The sequence below is a fragment of the Boleophthalmus pectinirostris genome, unplaced genomic scaffold (assembly GCF_026225935.1).
Source record: "Boleophthalmus pectinirostris isolate CB_2022bp ecotype Guang Dong unplaced genomic scaffold, ASM2622593v1 HiC_scaffold_6, whole genome shotgun sequence".
NCBI lineage: Eukaryota > Metazoa > Chordata > Actinopteri > Gobiiformes > Gobiidae > Boleophthalmus > Boleophthalmus pectinirostris.
Window position 1 is genome coordinate 40,811,003 of NW_026571447.1, and position 24,236 is coordinate 40,835,238.

At 42.3% G+C, this 24,236-nt stretch overlaps 3 protein-coding genes and 1 pseudogene across 3 annotated transcripts; all 4 read left to right on the forward strand.

Annotated features, from left to right (window-relative positions):
- The first annotated feature begins 1,658 nt into the window (after nt 1-1,658).
- On the forward strand, nt 1,659-4,370 carry LOC110171061 (odorant receptor 131-2-like). The gene is made up of 3 exons (XM_020936745.2): nt 1,659-1,703; nt 2,041-2,181; nt 3,591-4,370. Exons 1-3 carry the CDS (start codon nt 1,659-1,661, stop codon nt 4,368-4,370), a joined length of 966 nt encoding a protein of 321 aa, XP_020792404.2.
- Nucleotides 4,371-5,650: 1,280 nt separating this feature from the next.
- LOC110171060 (odorant receptor 131-2-like) lies at nt 5,651-8,188 on the forward strand (annotated as a pseudogene).
- A 2,215-nt stretch (nt 8,189-10,403) lies between these two features.
- On the forward strand, nt 10,404-13,497 carry LOC110171059 (odorant receptor 131-2-like). Its single transcript, XM_020936742.2, has 3 exons — nt 10,404-10,448; nt 10,968-11,108; nt 12,718-13,497. Exons 1-3 carry the CDS (start codon nt 10,404-10,406, stop codon nt 13,495-13,497), a joined length of 966 nt encoding a protein of 321 aa, XP_020792401.2.
- Nucleotides 13,498-14,846: 1,349 nt separating this feature from the next.
- On the forward strand, nt 14,847-23,960 carry LOC110171058 (splicing factor, arginine/serine-rich 19-like). Its single transcript, XM_055164077.1, has 4 exons — nt 14,847-15,324; nt 16,447-16,848; nt 17,798-17,888; nt 21,247-23,960. The coding sequence occupies exons 1-4, from the start codon at nt 15,006-15,008 to the stop codon at nt 21,587-21,589; spliced, it is 1,155 nt and encodes a 384-aa protein (XP_055020052.1). The 5' UTR covers nt 14,847-15,005; the 3' UTR covers nt 21,590-23,960.
- The last annotated feature ends 276 nt before the right edge of the window (nt 23,961-24,236 follow it).

A 24,236-nucleotide genomic window follows, 5' to 3' on the forward strand; every position in this document is an offset into this window, starting at 1 on the left:
AGACGGAGAATCTTCATCTGGACTGAAGGATGCATCATTCTGACTCAAATTCTATTTACTGTTTGTAAAAAACTAATAAAATAATGTGTTTTTTATAACTCAAGTATTTATAAAATAAAAGCAGAAAATAAAAAAGACAAAACCAATAAAGGTGTAAACTGACATATTTGACTCTGAAACACATTTAGACAGTTACAGACTCGTACAAACACAAACATTTACATTAAAATGTTGTTAAAATAAAACACCATTACTAACGGTTTTACTTTTTTCAGTCACGAGTAATGTAACTAATTACTTTTTCTGTCATTACAACATCATTACTGTTACCAACACATCGTTACTGTGCATTAGTGAAGCTGCTCATTGAAGCTGTCGTCAGACTCACACACACACGACACAAGCTCATGTACTCGCACATGCACGACTTCACTCGAGGAAAACAGTGAGTAAAGTCGCTCCAAAACATACAGCAAATCCACTCTTACCTCCAATAAGAACCGTGACAGAGACTGACATTCTCCTCCTGTCCTCACTCTTCTGCGGTGTTATTAAATCCATAAACTCACGAGGAGCAACAGGACTCTCATCTGTCTCACCATTTCACTGATATTTCTGCCGCTGGATTTATTTTCTCCTCTGAATCGTTCTTTCTGCTGCCGCATGTAAACAAACAGCTCCATGTGATGACGTCATCGGGCGTGGCTCGGTTCTGTTGTGCAGAACATAGAACCACAACAGACGTGTTTGAACATGACACGGTTCTAAAGACCGAGTGTGAAAAAAACAAAAAACAAAAAAAGTAACGCAATAGTTACTTTCCCGAGTACTTTTTGGGAAGTAACTAATAGTAACTATAACTAATTACTTTTTCAAAGTAACGCGCTCAACACCGTCCTTCATTCTCTCCTTCCTCATTTCAGTTGAACAGAATCGGCGGCTGGACAGGCCCAGAGCTCATACAGGGGAGGGGTCATGAATCTGGGCGTATTTCCCCAGGAAAATCTGAATTAAAGTTCTGAGCTGAGGAACTAGAACTGATCCTGCTCTGAGTAAAAATGGCAAAACTCCCCATAATGAAGTCAGCCATAAACAAGGACAGGACAGTTTCACTCTAAAACTTTTCTCTTTGGACCTGCACTTGGAGCTGAAACGTCTTGATGTGCAGATGAACAGGGCTGAAACTGTCTTTACACTGAACCACTCCTGGATGAAGTTAAACTTTTGAATCATGTGATTCCAGTTTTATGAGATTTGACTGAACAGGACTATTGGTCTGTATTACTTGGATTTTTTCTCCTAGAGGGAGTTAAAATAATAATAGTTAAAATGAACTGAAATAAAAGAAAGTTAGAACAGGTGCTACATCTCAAATAGTGCAGAAAATAACACTCGTGTGTGTTGTGGAGAAGGGCTCAGTCAGAGTCTCTCAGAGCTGCTGTTGTGTTGAGGTCACTCGTCTGAATCTGCTCACACCAAAACCTCGTGTTCATGTGAAAACTCATGAAATAAAGTTCCAGTAATTTGTGTGTGTGAAAAGTTATTGAAGGTGACATTACTCCACAGATCTGTTGCATCATTGCTCGTCTCTCTCTTCTCTCTCTCGTTCTGTCTCTGATTTAAGCCTCGGTGTTTGGGGGCCTCCTCAGAATGTCCCAATGCAGTCCACAGAGAACCTGTCCAACCAGTCTGACCTGCCCAGGGTGAGACGCTCCAGACACACTGTGACACCAACAACACAAACCCACATCTCACCAACACTGTTTTTGTCACGTTTACTCTGCTGTGTGTATTTTTGAAAGGATTTGAATAGTTTGAGTAGTTTTCAGCAGATTATTTGTACTTGAACTTGTATATTTAAACAATGTGCATGATGTTTGTCTATCAGAGATACAGAGAAACTGTACTTCTACTTGACTGAAATATCATTTTAATAACAGTACTTTATATTTATTGCAGTTCTTGGCTTCACATTCTTCCTGTTTAATGTATTTAAAAGTCTGTTATATTGTGTGTCTTTGTGTTCTGTCTTTTATTCAGGTCTCTGTGAATGAATCCACTGTGGTCATTTACAGAGACACGTTTGTGTCTTCTGTGGCCAAAAATGTCCTCCTGGTGTCTTTGGGACTGACCATCAACTTCATCAATGGGACTCTGATCCACACCTACAGAAAACACCAGGTACAACAAACTGTTTTAACTGTTTATGACTCTGCACTGATGTTTACATGGGCTGATATTCAGGTGCTTTTCTCTCTTTGGTTTATTAACTTGCATTTAAACGATCTGTTAAAATATAGTTTATAATATTTCAGAGAAGGTTTGTATCATTTTTATAAAATGTCAATGATATATTTTTTGTGTTGCTTTATTTTCATTTTAAATCATCAGCATGAAGTATTTGATCAAGGGCATGTAGTTTAAACAGTTTCAGAAGTGTTTACATCCAAATAGTTTATTGGATCAAATATATAATTGTAAAATAGGATGGCAAAAAGAAGAATTCAGTTTGTCAACTGGACAGAAGTTTATTTTGGTTGAATACGTTCCACAGCTCATCCAAACTGCTTCTTCAGTTCTGGACCAACAGACGTGTTCAACCAAAATAAACCTTTGTCCAGTTGACAAACTGAGTTTCTCCTTTTGCAGTGGATTCTACCTGAACAACTGAGGGACTGTACAAATATAAAATATTATTATAAAATAATATTTTCTGCTTCAGATTGATATTTTTTGCTGCCTTTGACTTGACATGAAAAGTTCTTTCTGTTTGTTTTTCTGGCCTTTATTGGACAGGACATTTACAGGTTGAAAACAGGACAGAAAACAAGACACTGGACAAAGAATCAAACCCACAACCACACATGTGCAGGGAGCATATGTATGTTCCCACTGCTCTGTTTTCTCACATTCAAAAGTATTTTTGAAAGTAAATCCATAACCCCAGTCCCCACCCTGGTCCTGACCTCAACATAATAATGACAGTGCAGTAAAATGTGTTGTGCTCAACAAAAAGTGTTACACAAAAGACACTGAAAACAGCAGAAAAATTCATAGCTTCATAAGTTATAAACTCTAATCTTCTTTGTAACAAGTCCTGGCTCACAGAGAGATTTGCTCTCCCTCTCCAGCCTGGACACACAGATAGTAAAGTGTTTGTGGACGGGGCAGGTGGAGCTGGAGGACCTGGTGTCTGGTCTCTCTGATGAGGTTACAGGCTGGTGCATGAAGCTGAGATGATGATTCTCAGGTCCTTCCTCCCTAAACCAAGTGCAGATATCAGTGGGAGAAAAGTAAATGAAAGATGGATACTCGCTCAATGATTGTTGGTGTACAAAAGTATGAATATGAGGTTTAACAACAGCCTAGTGTCGAGCCAAAGCTTCTGTGATGGTTGATGAACGGTGATTCTGGCAGAAAATGGATCAGATTGAATCAGCAGACAGGTAATTGGTCAGTGGGTGTGTGCTTACGTTGGCTGCTTGGTCACTGGACACAGAGCTGTGGGAACATAGAAATATCCACAGCACCAGCGGCGAGAACAAACTGTTCAAATGAAATCTTTTTAAGTCTTATGTCTTTACTTTCAGATATTCTACACAAACCCGCGCTACATTCTGTTCGCCCACCTGGTGGTGAACGACATGTTCCAGCTCTCCTTGACCATCTCCCTGTTTGTGCTGAGCTACACGTCTCGTCAGATGCCCTGCCCCGTGTGTCTGATCCTCTTGTGTCTCAGTGTCCTGACCACACACAACATCCCGCTCAACCTGGCCGTCATGGCGGTCGAATGTTACATCGCCGTCTGCTTCCCCCTGCACCACCCCCAGCTCTGCACCATCCAGCGCACCTACGGCCTCATCGCCGGCATCTGGGCCCTGACCACCCTCATCATTCTGCCCGACATCTTCATCCTGGTGGTCACCAAACCTCCAGAGTTCTTTGTGTCTACAGTTTACTGTGAGAGAGCCAATGTTTTCGGACACCCGGTCATCATGATGAAGAGGGACGTCCAGTACATCGTGTACCTGTCCGGAGTCTGGTTCATCCTCATCTACACGTACTGCCACATTTTCTTCGCGGCTCGTGCAGTGAAGTCGTCTGCACAAGATTCCAGAAAAGCGCGGAACACCATCCTGCTCCATGGCTTCCAGCTGCTCCTCTGCATGTTGTCTTACGTGGATCACTTACTGGTGAGAGTTCTGATGATCTGGTTCCTTCAGTACATCGTTCACATTGCGTTTGTCATTTATGTGATCGTCATGGTTCTGCCGCGTCTCATCAGCCCCATCCTGTACGGGCTCAGGGACAAGGTGTTCAGGGAGCACTTCACCAAGTACCTGGTCTTTACTGTCGTCATCAAGAGTTAGAGACGGAGAATCGTCATCTGGACTAAAAGCTGCATTGTTCTGACTCAAATTCTGTTACTGTTTGTAAAAAAAACTAGTCAAATGTGTTTTTTATAACTCAAGTATTTATGGAATAAAAGAAGAAAATAAAAATGACAAAAAAATGTGGTGTAAATGGACATATTTATCACCGAAACACATTTAGACAGTTGCAGACACGTACAAACAAAAACATCTCATAGTTCAACCACTACTTCATTCTCTACATTTACAAACATCTCACACAGTATCGTCCATCTCTCTGTCCTTCCTCATTTCAGTGGAACAAAAGGGGAGGTCAGACCTGATCTGGGTCAGACACAACACAGGGTCCAGAAAGCCTGAAGTTATGGAAGTATATTTTAATATTTTATCCACCCACAGCAACTCCACTCCAACATTTATAATCACATATTAAATACAAAATTTAACATAAAAAGGAGACGTTGCAATAAGCTGGTTAAGGAGTCGCTATGAACCACACCAAATGCGGCAGAAGACCTTCCAGAGGAAATACTCTGATGGTTTTATCGCCAACTGAGAAAACTGAGCGAGTGAGAGAGAGACTTTCCTCTGTTGTGTCTTCAGAGTTCATCTGGCTCCCCCTGGAGGCTGCTGTGATGCTGCAGGACGCACTTTTGTCCTGAGGGATGTTACTTGTGTCCAGAGTCAGTGTGAAAGTCGACGAGCTCATGCACAAGTGCGGACAGTTTCAAATGCCCGTGTTGTTGAGAATAATGAGTGGAATAAACATCACTTTAAATGAAAAAAGGTGATTATTTTGTGTGGCGCATCATCAAAATGTGACATTTATTGATCACTTTTCTTATCAGTTTGGAGCTTTACAAACAATATTCATGTCCACCTCCTGTGCTGCTCTGGTGACATTTGCAAATAGTTTTTATCTGTCGAGATTCTACTGTACAAACGAAGGAAACGTGTGGATCATTGCTCAGGTTTGACCATGTCTCAAGTGATTCATGATTTCCACAGTTCAGATACAGAAGAGCAGATCTTCTTCACTCAGACTCAGTCAGAGCTGCTGTTGTGTTGAGGTCACTCGTCTGAATCTGCTCACACCAAAACCTCGTGTTCATGTGAAAACTCATGAAATAAAGTTCCAATAATTTGTGTGTGTGAAAAGTTATTGAAGGTGACATTACTCCACAGATCTGTTGCATCATTGCTCGTCTCTCTCTTCTCTCTCTCGTTCTGTCTCTGATTTAAGCCTCGGTGTTTGGGGGCCTCCTCAGAATGTCCCAATGCAGTCCACAGAGAACCTGTCCAACCAGTCTGACCTGCCCAGGGTGAGACGCTCCAGACACACTGTGACACCAACAACACAAACCCACATCTCACCAACACTGTTTTTGTCACGTTTACTCTGCTGTGTGTATTTTTGAAAGGATTTGAATAGTTTGAGTAGTTTTCAGCAGATTATTTGTACTTGAACTTGTATATTTAAACAATCTGCATGATGTTTGTCTATCAGAGATACAGAGAAACTGTACTTCTACTTGACTGAAATATCATTTTAATAACAGTACTTTATATTTATTGCAGTTCTTGGCTTCACATTCTTCCTGTTTAATGTATTTAAAAGTCTTTTATATTGCGTTTATGTGTGTTCTGTCTTTTATTCCGACAGGTCCCTGTGAATGAATCCAGGTTGGTCATTTACAAAGACACTTTTGTGTCTTCTGTGGCCAAAAATGTCCTCCTGGTGTCTTTGGGACTGACCATCAACTACATCAATGGGACTCTGATCCACACCTACAGAAAACACCAGGTACAACAAACTGTTTTAACTGTTTATGACTCTGCACTGATGTTTACATGGGCTGATATTCAGGTGCTTTTCTCTTTCAGTCGGTTAAAATATAGTTTATAACATTTCAGAGGTTTGTATCATTTTTATAAAATGACAATGATATATTTTTTGATGTTGCTTTATTTTCATTTTAAATCATCAGCATAAAATATTTTATGAAGAGCATGTAGTATAAACAGTTTCAGAAGTGTTTACATCCAAATAGTTTATTGGATCAAATATATAACTGTAAAATAGGATTTAAGAAATATAAATATAAAATAATATTTTTTGCTTCATGTTGGCCTTTGGACAGGACATTTACAGGTTGAAAACAGGACAGAAAACAAGACACTGGACAAAGAATCAAACCCACAACCACACATGAGCAGGGAGCATATGTATGTTCCCACTGCTCTGTTTTCTCACATTCAAAAGTATTTTTGAAAGTAAATCCATAACCCCAGTCCTCACCCTGGTCCTGACCTCAACATAATAATGACAGTGCAGTAAAATGGACTGTGATTTATTTTGCTCAATGTTCCCGAAAAGTGTTGTACAAAAGACAGTGAAAAGCTAACGTGTCTACAGTATTTGCAACTAAAAAACTAAAATCTAGTCTTTGTAACAAGTCCTGACCCACAGTGGCTGAGAGATTTGCTGCTTTTATTCTGTAAGTTCCTCTCCAGCCTGGACACACAGATTTGATGCTGACAGTGATCGTCAGACACATAGTAAAGTGTTGATCGATGAGGCTGGTGGAGCTGGACGACTCCTGGACTTGTGTCTGGTCTCTCTGATGTGACAGGCTGGTGCAAGATTCTGAGATGATGATTCTCATGATTCTCTTCCTCCCTAAACCAAGTGCAGACATCAGTGGGAGGACATGTTTTGACATAGAGAACTCGTTAATGAGACCTGACTGTTGGGCTACAAAAGCATTGATATGAGGTTTAACAACAGCCCAGTGTCGAGCCAAAGCTTCTGCGATGGTTGATGAACAGTGGAGTAGATTGAATCAACAGACAGGTATTGGTCAGTGGTTGTGTGTTTACTTTGGCAGCTCTGTCACTGGACACAGAGCTGTGGGAACATAGAAATATTCAAAGCACCAGCGGTGAGCACACAGCTGTATTTAAGCTGTTCAAAAAAGCTGTCCACTACAGATTGTTCAAATGAAAACTTTTTAAGTCTTATGTCTTTACTTTCAGATATTCTACACAAACCCGCGCTACATTCTGTTCGCCCACCTGGTGGTGAACGACATGCTGCAGCTCTCCTTGACCATCTCCCTGTTTGTGCTGAGTAACACGGCCCAATCTGTGATCTGCCCCGTGTGCATGATCCTTCTGTGTCTCAGTGTCCTGACCACACACAACACGCCGCTCAACCTGGCCGTCATGGCGGTCGAATGTTACATCGCCGTCTGCTTCCCCCTGCACCACCCCCAGCTCTGCACCATCCAGCGCACCTACGGCCTCATCGCCGGCATCTGGGCCCTGACCACCCTCATCATCCTGCCCGACATCTTCATCCTGGTGGTCACCAAACTCCAGAGTTCTTTGTGTCTACAGTTTACTGTGAGAGAGCCAGTCTCTTCGACCACCCGGTCATCATGATGAAGAGGGACGTCCAGTACATCGTGTACCTGTCCGGAGTCTGGTTCATCCTCATCTACACGTACTGCCACATTTTCTTCGCGGCTCGAGCGGCGAAGTCGTCTGCACAAGATTCCAGAAAAGCGCGGAACACCATCCTGCTCCATGGCTTCCAGCTGCTCCTCTGTGTGCTGTCGTACGTCGACCACTTCCTGTTGCGGTTTCTGATGATCTGGTTCCTTCAGTACATTCGTCACATTGCGTTTGTGGTTTTTGTCGTCGTCATGATCCTGCCGCGTCTCATCAGCCCCATCCTGTACGGGCTCAGGGACAAGGTGTTCAGGGAGCACTTCACCAAGTACCTGGTCTTTACTGTCGTCATCAAGAGTTAGAGACGGAGAATCTTCATCTGGACTGAAGGCTGCATCATTCTGACTCAGATGTTATTTAGTTTAGTATCTAGTTTAGTATCTAATGATTCAAGTATGTATAAAATTAGAATATTTAACAAAGTAAACAAGAAAACAGAACAGAATAAATAAAGATTTTAAAACCTAAAGGTGTACATTGATATAATTGCCACTGACACATTTAAGGGTCATTTATTGTCCACACACATGCAGGTGAACATGGAGGCCTCTATCCATTCCTTTGCATTGTTCTTTATGTCTTTAGGTTCTTCTTAGAACAGGTGGAATCTCAGTAAAGTGAAGCTTTACGTGTCGCAACTCCTGGAAACAGTGATGAACACAGTTTGATTGATGGAACCTAAACTTATTGCCTAAACTTATTTGTTGCTCTATTTCAGTTCTGTAGCTGACCCTCTAGTGGTTGTTTAAGAGACGACAAAAATTTAGAAACATTTGGAAGTGACAGTTATTCCAGATCTGTTTACGTACGCAAATGAAGAATAAATGAGCCTTTAGACAGTTACAGGCGTGTACCAAAGCACCATGTTATTCTCTATATTTACTCAACATCTCACAGTATTGTCCAGCGAGGTGGGGGCCATGCTCATACAAGGTTGGGACAAAAATCAGGGGGGCCTCTGGGTCTTCCACCAGGAAAATGTGAACCAAACATATGACATTTTCTCCATTCTGCTGAAGTTTAGCCAAGTGGCCAAGTGAACTGTATATAGAGCAAACAATGTAGTGAATGCAGTGAAGCAACACCAGCCAGACACTGCAGCTGACAACAGACGTGTGTGTGAAAGGTATTTGCTAAAATCTATCACAACATTCCAGGTTGTGTGTTTAAAGGCTGTGCAGAGCAGCTCATAGACATGTGCACAGATCTTTAACAGGTCAGACAAACACATCTGTTTTAAAATCTCCACTGTCCCAATACCCAATAAATCCAATCCATTTTTATTGAATGACTATTGTCCTGAAGCCCTGAGCTCTAAGGCCGTCATGATCATGAGCACCAGCAGAATAAAGGAGATGATTATAGACTTTAGAAGACATCAACATCTCCCACTAACAGTAACCAATGCTGAAGTGGGGAGGGTCCAGAGCACCAGGTTCCCGGGAAAACATCTGTGGAACAAACAGACTCTCAAAGACAACGACAGCTGTGATACAGAAGAACATCTCCACCTCCTCCACAAACTGAAGAAGGTGGAGCTCCACACTCAGGTCATGACCCTTCAGTCCTACAGAGGGTCGGCTGAGAGTCTTGATTACAAAAACTTTGTCCAAATGACCAACCACCGTTGAACCCTTCTCTGCGTACATTAGTATGTATTATTTTGTTTGTGAAAATGTGCAGATAAGTGCTTTGTGCATTTGTAAACAGGAGGTCACAAAATTTACATTTTTTACTTGTTGTGACGCTTCGATGAATCACACTGATCTAATGTGAGTTGGGTTAACAATCTGACACTTAGTGAGATCATCCATTCTGCAGGTCGTGTGGAAACAGGCTTTAAGAAAACTCCATCTTCTTGGGGCACAATGGACTTTCAGCATCAGCATCTCCAGCACCACTAGAGTCTGGGAGACCAAACAACAAAGGAAGGAAATGTGTGGTTGGCCGATTCTCTCTGGTGACGACAGGTTAGTTTAACTTATTAATTAAATCATCAAAAGTATCATTTGACAGATCAGACTCTCCGGACCATTGCACTGAACCAGTACTGTAGTTCTCATTAACCACATTATGCACCATGTGTATTCTTGCTGAAGTACTGACGTAGAGCATTCAGCTGCACCGCTGTTCTTCAGGGTCGTTCCTCGAGGGCGTCTCCCAGTCCTCACTTTCACCGGCATAGAATCTCAATTTCCACCGCTGTGGCACCTGGACGGCACCTGCACTAAACTACTGAAGGCAGGGGCTGGACATTTTGAAAGAATGAAGAAAGAAAATGACGTAATTTCATGTCACGGTGGTATTTTTGAATAAAAACACACATTGTTTGTGTTGTAAATGTGCAAATCTATTGACATTTCGACAAATAACAATGACATTACTCCATGGCCCTGTTGCATCATTGCTCCTCTCTCTCTCCTCTCACTTTGTCTCTCCCCTTCCCTCCCTCTTCCTCTCTCTCGTTCTGTCTCTGATTTAAGCCTCGGTGTTTGGGGGCCTCCTCAGAATGTCCCAATGCAGTCCACAGAGAACCTGTCCAACCAGTCTGACCTGCCCAGGGTGAGACGCTCCAGACACACTGTGACACCAACAACACAAACCCACAAACCCACAAACCCACAAACCCACAAACCCCGCTCCCCTCAACTCTGTACACACTGTATTTTTCATATTTACTCTGCTGTGTGCATTTTTGAATGGATCTGAAAGCTTTGAGTAGTTTTATGACAGAATATTACTTGTTTCTATTTGATTCCTCATACAGACATTTACCTCTGATGATTTTAATGCTGGTTGGAAAGTGTGTTTTTTTCTTGTTTACTACAATTTGTATGATGTTGTCTACTAGAGTCGTCGCTGTACCAGTGGATATACATAAAAAATAAATCTCTCTCAAATATATTCAAACGTTATTTAACATTACTTTCTTCAAACTTTGTACTTCTGCTTCACTGAGATATTTTTGAAGTAACAGTGTTGTAGTTTTATTGCAGTTTTTGGCTTCACATTCTGCCTGTTTTATGTGTTTAAATGTTTATTATATTGCATGTCTATGTGTTCTGTCTTTTATTCTGACAGGTCCCTGTGAACGAGTCCAGGCTGGTCATTGATAAAGACACTTTTGAGTCTTCTGTGGCCAAAAATGTCCTCCTGGTGTCTTTGGGACTGTCCTTCAACTACATCAATGGGATTTTGTTACACACGTACAGAAAACACCAGGTACAATAAACTGTTTTAACTGTTTTAACTGTGTATGACTCTGCGCTGGTACAAACGTAGCTGAAATGACTCAGTTCAGACTCTTTATTGTTTACATTGTCTGACATTCAGGTGAACCTCCAGATGTTTTACCTCTTTGGTCAATTAACTTGCATTTAAAATCTAATTGATACTATTTCAGTGAAGGTTTGTATCATTTTCAAAACATGAATAAATAAAACAGCTGCATCCTTGCCTCTTCAGGCTGATGTGGATCTGTTTACATGTTTTTGTAGTATGACGGGGAAGATTAAACTTATCTTATAACGATATTGGAGCTGCACTGGATCAAATCTTACACATACAGGTGCTCATCAGAGCAGAGGGCTTGAATTCTTGTTGAATAGAAAAAAGGATGGAAGAGGCTCTGACTTGTGGTGTGTTTATTAACTGTCACCAATCTTATCTTATCTAATCTTATCTTATTTTATCTTATTTTATGTTACACTGAGTTGATCTGACCAGGGATGAGCCATATCACAGTATTTGGCACTGATATGAAGTACTTTTGGAGAATACCTATAATTTTTCTGTACAGATTCAGATACTCGATGTCAGTCTGATCCTTATGAGTAAATTTAAATACATTTCATTTCATGTAAATATGAATAAAAGAGGGTTTCAAATGTTTTTTAAAGGACAAACAGTCAGACTGAGAGATCTGTCCAGGATGCACCTGCTGCTGTGTTCAGACACAAAACACTGAAGAAATGACCTAAATATGTTTAACATTTTAACACTGATCTAGTTTTGATATTTGCAGAACATTTGTGATATATCAATAGTCCCAGCCCTAGTTTTGACTTTGTAAAGCTTTAGTTTTGTTGCAGAAATGTTTTTTTGTTCCATTTGACCTGCTTCAACATATTTTAGATCTGGGGTCATCAAACTAAGGCCCGCGGGCTGACTCCGGCCCTCCACAATCCTTTCACGGCCCCCAGCCCCTCTGCCCCGCCACCTGAACAACCCCATGAGCCAGTCCTCAAAAGTGTCATGACCTTTTTTTTGTAATGTATTTTTTGGCAAATAACTCGTCTGCATCTTGTATTTTTTTCAATTAAAAAATTATATTTATATGAAGTATTTATATTTAAATAATACAATTTAATTTACATTTGCCGCAGAATTATTTTCTCCTGACGAACTCAAGATCAAACAGTGACAGTGACACGTGCAGAGTTCTGTAGTACAGTTAAGGACAACAAAATGGCCAGAGTTCAGAAAGTTGACAAAGAGTGTTAAGTTTTCAAAGAACAGTGGACGACCGATTATTTTTTTGTTCAGTGTGAGGATCGTGCAGTTTGTCTGATATGTAAAGAAAGTGTGAAGGTTTTCAAAGAATCTAATCTGTGTCGTCAGGATCAAACAATTCTGTTATACAACCCCGACCCCCATCACAGTCAGGAGCAAAACTGTGGCCCCCAGAGAAAAAAGTTTGGTGACTCCTGTTTTAGATACATTTGATCCTTTTAAATGAAAACAATGACCGAGACCTGAAGTGTCAAGTGAACAAACTTTGTGCATCTTTCATCACTTCAGTCTTTTAAACTCGTATCTTGTTTATTTTCAGATATTCTACACAAACCCTCGTTACATTCTGTTCGCTCACCTGGTTCTGAACGACATGCTCCTGTTGTCTTTAAGCATCGCTCTGTTTGTGTTGAGTAACACGTCTCATCCGGTGATCTGCCCCGTGTGTCTGATCCTGCTGTGCGTGAGCGTCCTGACCACACACAACACGCCGCTCAACCTGGCCGTCATGGCGCTCGAATGTTACATCGCCGTCTGCTTCCCCCTGCACCACCCCCAGCTCTGCACCATCCAGCGCACCTACGGCCTCATCGCCGGCATCTGGGCCCTGACCGCCCTCATCATCCTGCCGGACCTCTGCATCCTCGCGGTCACCAAGCCTCCGGAGTTCTTTTTGACGACAATGCGCTGCGAGAGAACCAATGTCTTCGATCACCCGGTCATCATGATGAAGAGGGACGTCCAGTACACCTTGTACCTGTCCGGAGTCTGGTTCATCCTCATCTACACGTACTGCCACATTTTCTTTGCGGCTCGAGCGGCGAAGTCGTCTGCACAAGATTCCAGAAAAGCGCGGAACACCATCCTGCTCCATGGCTTCCAGCTGCTCCTCTGCATGTTGTCGTACGTCGACCACTTCCTGCTCAGAGTTCTGATGATCTGGTTCCTTCAGTACATTCGTCACATTGCCTTTGTGATGTTTGTCATCGTCATGATCCTGCCGCGTCTCATCAGCCCCATCCTGTACGGACTCAGGGACAAGGTGTTCAGGGAGCACTTCACCAAGTACCTGGTCTTTACTGTCGTCATCAAGAGTTAGTTAGTCATTTTGGTGTAAGAAACATTGTTCTGACAAAAATGCTTTTTAGTGTCAAGATTTATTCAAATGTTTTGTGTATATGTTTTGTCATTAAATAAAGTCCTAAATAATGCTTTTAAATTATAAGAACAGTGTCAGTCATTCACAGAAAACATTTGGTTATTCAGAGCTTCTGGGGACAATAAACAGCTTTAAAAAGACCTAATAAAAGCAAATTCAAATCAAAATCCCGTTTGTTAATGTAGAGGAGCAGAAGACAAACAGACTGAGCTGCACTTTCTTGTTCTTGTGGTTTTACAGAAACATCACGTCTTGGTCTTTGCAGTGGAAGGTGTTTCTTGGTGAACAGTTGGAGACTTTCACTTTGGCGTTGACTTTTTAAATAACCAAGGTTGAACGAAGGATCAGGATTTTGTTTTGTCGTGGCTCCACATACAAAATGTTCTCTGTAAACTCGGGATGATTTCTTAGTCAGACAAATGTTTCCTTTTTGGTTCTTCCTGTGGATCAATCCTGCCCATCACCTTCACCTTTCACTATTTTTCAATTCCGTTGGGAAGAGAAACAGTTTGAACGGAGGTTTGAGTCACACACATCTGATTCACTTTTGCATTTATGGAGTTCACAAACTTCCAAAGCCTGTTTCTCGAGTCGTTTCCCGCTGTTTGGATCCAACAACCACACGATTACGATGTCCGAGTCCCAAAACTAAAATATGACAATATCAGAACCAGAAACAAAAGTGATATGGTTCAAAAGACTTAAAAAGATCGACTTTGACAATAGACACGTCCCACTGGGAAAACAAACATGGAGGTTTGATGATCACTTTTTGCACAATGACTGGAAGTCCAAAATTCATGATGCATGTATGTGCATGGCTTTAATTCACACTTCAGCTACTTATTAATGGTATCAATATCAGCAGCAACAAGTGCTGTAAACTTGTAAACAAGTTTGTGTGTTAGTTTCTGAGTAGTTTCAGTGCAGTTAGCTCCTCCCTGCAGACAGATAGAAGGAAGTGTGAGTCTGACATGAATGACTCCAAAACTTATGTAACTCCTGTCCATGTATGTATTGTGTATGTACTGTGACTTTGTATCGATGCATGTATGCATGTACATGTATCCCATGCTGTCACTTTATGTATGCCTTTGTTGTTTTGTCTTATGTTGTTGTATGTATTCTGTATGTATGTAATGTATGTATACTTTTATGTAAATGTATGTAAAGAAAAGGCACACGATCACTTCACACTTATCACCGTGTGTAACGCGCACTGACAATTATAAACCCAGTAGGTGGCGGTGGACGCAGCAGGTTGGACGCGAGCTGCCGTAAAACTCCACAAGAAGAAGAATCATGAGGAGCACGAGGATCATGTGACGGTCCCGTTCGTCACGTGATCGGCCTCTCTCCGGTGCTGTGGACTTTCCGGTGATCTGGAGCGGGCTCTGCGGCTCTCGTGTCCCCGGTGTGTCCGCTCTGTGCCCGCTCTGTGGTGGAGGATGCAGTTCCGCGCGGAGGAGGCGGCGGTGGTGGAGAAGGCCGTGCGTCTCGCCATCGAGTCCGTGATGAACGTGCTGTGCGCCGTGAACAGCGCGCGCACGCACGAGCTGCAGCGGCTGGTGGCGGACAAAGAGCAGGAGATCCGGAGGCTGGAGGAGCGGGTCCGGGAGGCCGAGGGGGAGCTGAGGATGCTGCGGCGGTGGTGGTCCCCGAGCCGCGCCCCGGAGCAGAGCGCAGGAGCGGGAGGAGCGGGAGGAGGAACAGGAGGAGACCCGGAGGACAGCGCCGAGCAGCGGGAGTGTGAAGTCCGAGTCTCCCGTGAGTCTGAACCCGGACCCAGACTGCTCCAACCCGGGCCCACACCGACAGGACCAGACACGAACAGAACCAGACACGAACAGAACCAGACTAAACCCAAAACTGAGACTCACTTTTTACTCTGTGGTCATCAAGATTTTCTGTATTTTGGCCAAAGAAATGACAATTTATGTTCCTGTTTTACTTTTCTCAGGGATCAGATTAGTCAAAATTTGTGAAAGTCCTGTTTTAGTCCTAGTTTAATCTTAGTTTAATCCTGAGGCCAGACCAGCAGGTTGGTTCTGGGTAGGACTTGGCAAAAAAAAAAACTGCTGTTGTGTCCTTAGGCAAGACACTTCACCCACATTTGCCTAGTATGAAAGTGATGTGTGTGTGAGTGATGGTGGTGGTGGTCGGAGGGGCCGATGGCGCAGATTGGCAGCCTCGCTTCCCTCAGTCTGCCCCAGGGCAGCTGTGGCTACAGTAGTAGTTTACACCACTGAGTGTGGAGTGACTGAATAATGAACTGTAAAGAGCTCTTTGGGGATCTTGAAAGGCGCCGTATAAATGCAATCAATTAATAATTAATAATCCTGGTTTAATCTTAGTTTGGTCCTGATTTATTCCTGGTTTAGACTTGATGTCGTCCTGGTTTAGACCTTGTTTTGTTTAGTCAAGTTTAGTCTGGTTTAGTTTAGTTTAGACCTGGTCTTTTGGGATCTTTTTAACTTTTAGTTGTGTAGAAATTGTAAATTCCAGCGCTGAAATGATCCAGATGATTCTAGTGAAAGTGTGTGGAGTTTAAAAACACAATCCTCTTTCACCACATGACGTCACAAAGTGGAACAGAGCGTTTTGAGAAAAGAACATGGTTTGTGTTTTTAGTGTGTTTAAAGAGAAAAGTGAAAAATGCATAGCACACACACACACACACACACACACACACTTTTCCATTTGGTCTTTGGTGGCTCTTTAAACATGTGTGAATGAACCAAAACACAACTCCAGGTCAGTTTATGATGAGGAAACGAGTCCCACCGTCTCACTGTCTCTCTGTCTCTGTCTCTCACCGTCTCACGTCTCCGTCTCTCTGTCTCTCTGTCTCTCTGTCTCTCTGTCTCTCTGTCTCCGTCTCTTTCGCAGTGGCTCTGATGACGGGAGCAGCTTCTCAAGATCCTCCTGAAGGACTGGAGCCGGACCAGACCTGCTCGCCCAAAGACCACAGCGTCCACGTCCCCGTCCCCCAGCCGCTCCCCTGTCCCCCGGAATCCCCCGCGTGCCCGTCTGAAGGTCCGGTCCCCCACGCGCCCCCCGGCTCCTGCGACGTCCCTCAGGAGCCGGCGTGTCCTCCTCCTCCTGAAGGACGGGCGGAGTCCCAGGGCCCCGGCGGGAGCAGAGCGGTGAAGCAGGAGCCGCTCTTCTCCAGCCCCGTGCAGATCAAGCAGGAGCCTTTCTGTCCGGACTACGAGTTTGTCCAACAGGAGGACGGGACCACGGTCTTTCTCCAGAGGGACATGAGCGAGGACGTGTCCCCCACTGTCCAGGGTAAGACGCCCGACCTACAGAGGGGAGCCTGGTTTAGTCCTGTTTTAGTCCTGTTTTAGACCTGGTTTAGTCCTAGTTTAGTCCTGGTTTAGTCCTGGTTTTAGTCCTGGTTTAGAGACCTGGTTTCCTGTTTTAGACCTGGTTTAGTTTAGTCCTGGTTTAGTCCTGGTTTAGTCCTGGTTTAGAGTTTTAGTCCTGGTTTAGACCTGGTTTAGTCCTGGTTTAGTCCTGGTTTAGAGTCCTGGTTTAGACCTGGTTTTCAGATCTAGTCCTGGTTTCAGATCTAGTTTAGACCTGGTTTAGTCCTGGTTTAGACCTGGTTTCAGATCTAGTTTCAGATCTAGTTTAGACCTGGTTTAGAGACCTGGTTTAGAAGAGTCTAGTCCTGGTTTAGACCTGGTTTAGACCTGGTTTAGTCCTGGTTTAGACCTGGTTTAGAGTCCTGGTTTAGACCTGGTTTTAGACCTGGTTTAGACCTGGTTTTAGACCTGGTTTAGACCTGGTTTTAGACCTGGTTTAGTCCTGGTTTAGTCCTGGTTTAGACCTGGTTTAGTCCTGGTTTAGTCCTGGTTTAGTCCTGGTTTAGAGAGATCCTGGTTTAGTCCTGGTTTAGTCCTGGTTTAGACCTGGTTTAGAGTTTAGTCCTGGTTTTAGTCCTGGTTTAGTCCTGGTTTTAGACCTGGTTTAGTCCTGGTTTAGACCTGGTTTAGTCCTGGTTTAGACCTGGTTTAGTCCTGGTTTAGTCCTGGTTTAGACCTGGTTTAGTCCTGGTTTAGACCTGGTTTTAGACCTGGTTTAGACCTGGTTTAGTCCTGGTTTAGTCCTGGTTTAGTCCTGGTTTAGACCTGGTTTAGTCCACAGGTTTGTTTTTGAGGAGGAAACAGTATTTGAACATGTCTTAAAACTCACATGAGTTGGTTTTGTGTGGTTTTATTGTTTTTTTCTGTAGATATTCTGGGACACGAGCTGTGGCAGAGTTCGGCCGCTGGACCTGAGGACGTCTCCATGTCCGTCCCTCATCCTGTGGCCGTCCTCAGGGGGTGAGTCCTGCACACACGTGGTTTTAGTCCAGGGACGTAGACCTGGGCAACTCATTTGTGTTTTTAATAATCAAGATTTAGAAAAACTGCAAAATCATGACATTGAAGATTATTATGAAACAAGTTCACTCCTGATTTTCTTATTGTGAAGCAGATTATTGTGCGATTACAGTTAAATATCTGTACAAATGTAATTTAAGGTGGTTAATAGTGTCTTAAATAACAAGATATGATAAAAATGAAAATGTAAAGAGCTTCCCCTGTTTAAATTTGTGCATCATTCGTTCATTTGTTTTTCAAAATAAAACCAAAAATAAGAAAACAAAAAAATTTATATATATTTTTTTCATTATTTGTCTCCAAAGCCAAAATGAAAAAAACAGATAATGATAAATTTTTTTTTTAGTTTTCGATTTTGTGTTTAAATGAAAAATGGAAAAAATTGACAACAGACTGAACCAGGACTAAACCAGGACTAAACCAGGACTAAACCAGGACTAAACCAGGACTGAACCAGGACTGAACCAGGACTGAACCAGGACTGAACCAGGACTAAACCAGGACTGATTGTCAGGAGCAGGACTGGAACTGGGACTAGGACTGAGACGGGGACAAGACCAGGACCGAGACCGGTTTAGTCCTGGTTTAATCCTGGTTTAGACCTGTTTTAGTCGTGGTTTAGTTCTGGTTTAGTTCTGGTTTAGTTCTGGTTTAGTTCTGGCGTCGCAGTTTAAGCCACGAAAACTGGAAACGGCCATTATCTATTTTTTCCATTATTTATTTAACCACAAAATCAAAAAATGAAAAAACAAATGATATGTGTATTTTCATTTTGGTTTTGGAGACAAATAATGAAGAAAAAAACAAAAATTTTTTTAATCTATTTTGAAAAACGAATGAACGAATGACTTGAGCTTTCCTGCTCTGACTTTGATTCAAATCTGTTAAAATCATAATTGTCCAGTGTCCAAAAAACTCAGAGTAACACTGATTTAAGACTCAGAGTTTTATTGGCAACAGAAGAGTGGGTCTTTGAAGGAGCCCGAGGTGTAAATGAAAACCAGACAACAGGATTGTAATTATTACACGTGTTTATTAAAGTGAGAGAATGAACAGAGCCTTTAACATTTGACAAATGAAATTATAAATGAAAAAAAATAACTCAATTTTTTTTGGAGAGAAATGAGTTCATCTGAAACAGTTTTTTTTTCATAAGAGTTCATGAGTGTATAATCCAGTTTGAGAATTGTAGTTGGTTTAATCTAGTGACGTGAGGATGAGGCCTCCAGGTGTGACACGTTTCATCACCGTGTTGATACTGTGTTGGTGCGTTCTGTAGCGCCATCTGCTGGTGTAAAAATTGAACTGTTTCCTCTGGAGAAGCTTTGACACAAGCGCAGAACTCGATCATTCAGACTCGTGACACTTATTTGTGATGTTCTGATATCAACAAATGAAAGAACTGACAGAGACGTGTGGTGTCATTAAAGCAGATCACAGCCTGTTGTACTGAGTTGTATTAAGTTGTATTACGTCGGCCAAGTGCCTGACACATGATGAGGTGAATACTTGTGAACATGATAGTAAAATAATAGTAAAAATACTATAGTTTTTTTCAGTAAATCTGTAGTGAGTTTCACTTGGGACTGATTAAACTGAGCCACACAGAACAGACCTGTGTTCTGTTTCTCTTTGCTCTACACGAGTCGCCTCAGAGACACCAAATCATACAGGAGATACATCGTCACGTGACTTTTCTTTAAGTGAAACACACAGACACAGCTCCGCACGGGCTCGTTTGGCTCATCACTAGTTTAATCCACAGTTTAATCCACAGTTTGAGAATCAGAATTTATGACTTACAGTTCGAGAAGCGGCAGGAGGAAAAAAGGAAACAGTTTCTGTGCAGTCGTTTGTCTCAACATCTGGTGTTTTGTTGAGTTTAGTTTTGTCATCGTGCGTTTGTGCTCTGAAAGCAGATTCACACTGTTATAATGTCACACAATATGAACACATCAAATTAATCCATGTGTAACACAAACTAGTGGTCAAAAGTTTTAGAACACCACACTTTTTCAGTTTTTACTGTTGACCAAAACATTCTAAACTTCTGATTCATGAAAGTCTCCACTAAGGAGCTTTATTTCTTAAGTAAAGTTCCATAAGAAATTTCATGAAATTTTCTTGATGTTTCCTGGATCCACCAAACCTCTGAAGTTTATCACCTGTGGCCTTAAATCTCATCTGAAAAATCAGTTTTTCTTCAATAACATAAAAAATAATAAATTTAGCCCAATAATATCAATGGAAGTTGAATATATTTGGTACCAGTTTTCTGTCTCTATCTTCATTAGTTTCTGAGATATGGCAAAAGTGTCATTTCTTTGGGACTTCAAGGACCTTGAATAAACAATTATTATAAAAAAATAATAATAATAATACAAAATATTATATTAAAAAACATAATTTTTTAAGTTATTTGAGAAAAACAGATTTTTCGTCTTATTGACGCCGGTGGGATGAACTCAAGAGTCTTGGTGGACCCAGCAGATGTAACAGCTGAACTCACTCGTGGCTCGTTCTTTTTACAACAGAAACCAAATATTGTTCAGAAAGTTCTTCTGTCTGTCGCAGAAGTTCCATAAATGTGTGCCTCTTGTTGGTTGCTTCACTCTTCAGTCCAGTTCATTCCAAAATCCCAAACCAGAACTTGTTTTCAAGCTTCACCATCTTGTTCTTTTGTCCTGAGGTGTTTTTGGCAGAACTTGGTGTTTTGTTCTTTTCTTTTTTTTTTTAAACCTTTGTCTGTTCAGTTTTTACCTTTGTTCCATTTCAAGCTCTTCTTCTTGGACTTGCACGACTTGAATTAAAATAAATAACTGGAAAATTATGGTGTTCTAAAACTTTTGACCAGCAGTGTACGTGGGATCACCAGCCCTGCAGACAAATGTTATCCCTCTCAGGCTCAAATTAATTTTTAGTATCAGGAAAAATCTTATATTTGGGGAAAATTATAATATGGGGTAGTAATATACAATCCTGACTTTTTTATCCTTTGTGAACAAAAGAAGTATTTTGCACTTGCAGGTCGTTTGTGTGTAGTTGTTCTTGCACAGTTTGCATCGTCCACGTTTATCAGCCTGGACGGGAGAAAAGGCTCCTGAGTAAAAAAAGCTCATAAAATATGGATTTGGAGTAAGTAGGTAATTGGAATTTAGCTGTTGCAAATCTGCAACGTCTGCCTGGAGAGGGTAAAAATTTGAAATACTAATGCTTTTCCGATGAGTTTTTTAAGAATCACCTCTGATCTGTTTCTTCGTCTCTTGTGTCTCTTGTCTCTTGTGTCTCGGTCGAGCAGGAAGTCGGCGGTGCCCAGGAGGGATCAGTCTGAGGAGGCCATGCGGCGGCGCAGGGCCTCGTGGAGAGCGGCGTCCCGGAGGTATTACGCCCGTAAGATGGCGCGGCTCCACACCCACGCGCCCGGCAGCTCCGCCCCGGGAACCTCCGCCCCCCTGTACCCCCCCTGCCACCCCGGGCCCCAGAGCGGCGTCCACCTCCAGCCCCACAGCCAGCCGTGGTCGTCCAGGGGCTACTCCTCGTGTGAACTGACCCCGGACCCCCTCAGACCCCTGCAGGAGCTCCAGAGACCCGCCCAGGACTGGCCCAGACCCCCCACGCAGAGCGGATCAACACTTCTGTGACACTACTTAAAGCTCCAGTGTGTAACTTTACTTTTGGAGGCTTCGTCAAATGCTTTTTTTTCATGGAGATGTTGTTGCTTTGTCTTGAATGTTCCACAGTGTGACTTTAAACAGCTCCACTTCAATATTACAGGTGGTTTTATAGCTCAAAAACGCCTCAAAAAACAGATAGAAGATAGAAACTGTGGAACATTCCAATCTTCATGGAGACCAAAGCCAGACCAAGATCCAGGTCAGATCTGTGGAGAGGCGACCCCACTCACACTCACAATGTTTGTTTTTCGAGGTGTTTTTGAGCGAATAAAACCACCTGTAATATTTTTTTTTAAAGTTTAAAGTCACACTGTGGAACATTCCAGGCAGAGTAATGACGTCTCCATAGAAACAATCAGGTGATGGACCCTGCAAACAAAAAGTTACACAGTTCATAGTTCATTCCTGCACTAAAGGACAGAGTCGACTTTCACATTTCCTCCAAACTCTTCATGTTTACAGGTCTCAGTCTTAAAGCCGCTCTGCCTGATTTTTACTCTAAAAACTACAAAACTTTACATCCGTCAGTTTTCTTCTGCTTTTCCGGGGTCGGGTCGCGGGGGCGTCAATCTTAGCAGGGACTCCCAGACTTTCTTCACCCCAGACACTTCCTCCAGCTCCTCCGGGGCAACCTCGAGTCATTCCCAGGCCAGTCCAGAGACATCGTCCCTCCAGTGTGTCCTGGGTCGTCCCCGGGGCCTCCTCCTGGTGGGACATGCCTCCTCGACGTGGAGGAGCAGCGGCTCTACTCCGAGCTCCTCCTGTGTGACCGAGCTCCTCACTCTGTCTCTAATGCCGGACGTAAACTGTTTAATGTTTTCGATCGTTTCATTCAGCCTCAGCTCAAACTGTTCGACTAAATCACAGAGTTTAAAAGTTCACAGATCATGATTCATGTTCTCACACTGAACGAACGACTTCAGCAGAGAAACTGGCCACTGGATTCAAACAGGTTTGATTTTCTTGCAACCTACGATTGCTGATCGGGAACTGGTCGTGAGGTAATACCGTGATTTTTCGGACTATAAGTCAGTCCGGAGTATAAGTCGCACCAGCCAAAAAATGCATAATGAAGAAGAAAATAAACATATAGTGTCACTTTTTGGGGGAAATGTATTTTATAAAACCAGAGATCAGGAGCAGACATTTCCTGTGTAAAGTGAAGTTGTAGTAAAAACACTAGAAGAGAGAAGAACAGACTGTTAACGTCACATATTTCACAGTTCTTCAGATAAACTATAAACAACAGAACAGAACAAGTTTAACCAAACTCTCCGTCTCACTCCAAATCAATAAATCACTTCAGTTCTTCATCCTCATGTCACTTCTGAACAACTCGACCTCCGGAGGGAAACAGAGCGACGCAAACTCTTCTGTGTCGCTGTCGTCAGACTCAGACTCAGTTCCAGTTCAGGCTGTAACAATTTCCAAATCTCACGGTTGGATATTTATTTCAGTATTTTGGAGAGGTTAATATAATTGTAGATGTGACACTTTTTTACTTTTAAAAACACCTTGACAAGATTTTGGTGTGAATTATTTCCGTCATAATCCCAAGAATTCAAGTAAAAAACATGTTTCTTCATGTTTTCTGTGGTGAAATGAATCATGGGAAATGTAGTTCCTGATGTTCATAATCTATCAGTTCTATAAAACTATGAATTTAAGCAAAGGAACTTGTGATTCGAGATATTGTGACAGTCCACGATGTTATTGTGAGACTTTTGACGATATTTCAGTTACTGTTACATCCCTAGTTCCAGTTAGAATTATCGGGGTCTTTCTGAATCCCGACAGGATGGTTTCGGCGTCACTGAAGTCCAGACTTTGTCCATCACCCAGTGACTTCAGGAAAGTTTCATGGTTCATCCTCCACAAGTCACAAGTTTCTCTCTCACTCTAAACTTTCTTTCTGCTGCTCCATTTCCGTTTTCAGCAGCAGATTTCACGACTCGCAGCAGGACAGTGTTTTTTCCTGCAGGAGACATGCTCAGTAAAGGGTCTGTGACTTTACTGCGCTATGACTGACACAGGAGCGTGTACAGGAGTAACAGTCGCACTAGACACTGACACACAAGACTAGAGCCTCTCGCGACTGTCAGTGTGAAAATTTAAATATATAAATCACACCAGAGAATAAGTCACAGGAAACATCCAAACCATGAATAAAAGTGCGACTTATAGTCCGAAAACTACGGTAATCGGTTCTCGTTACTCCATGTTTACTGCACGAAGCACGACACACGATTATGTGAAAACTCTGATCCCAAAAACAGACGCACGAGTGAAAAATCGTCTCAAAAAAGGTCAAAAATCACACAGTGTACGTCCGGACTTGGGGATCTTAAATCCATGTTTTATAAGTTAAAAGAGTCGATTAATATTAAACTGAACAGAGTTGCTGTTGCTGTTGCAGTTGTTTTGTTCGTTCTGGGTTTAACTCTACGTTTGTGCGATGGTTGAAACTGGTTTAGTCCTGGTTTAAGACCTGACCTGGTTTAGACCTGGTTTAGACCTGGTTTAGACCTGGTTTTAGACTGGTTTAGACTGGTTTAGACCTTTTAGACCTGGTTTATGGTTTAGAAAGAATGGTTTTTAGGTTTTTAGACAGTTT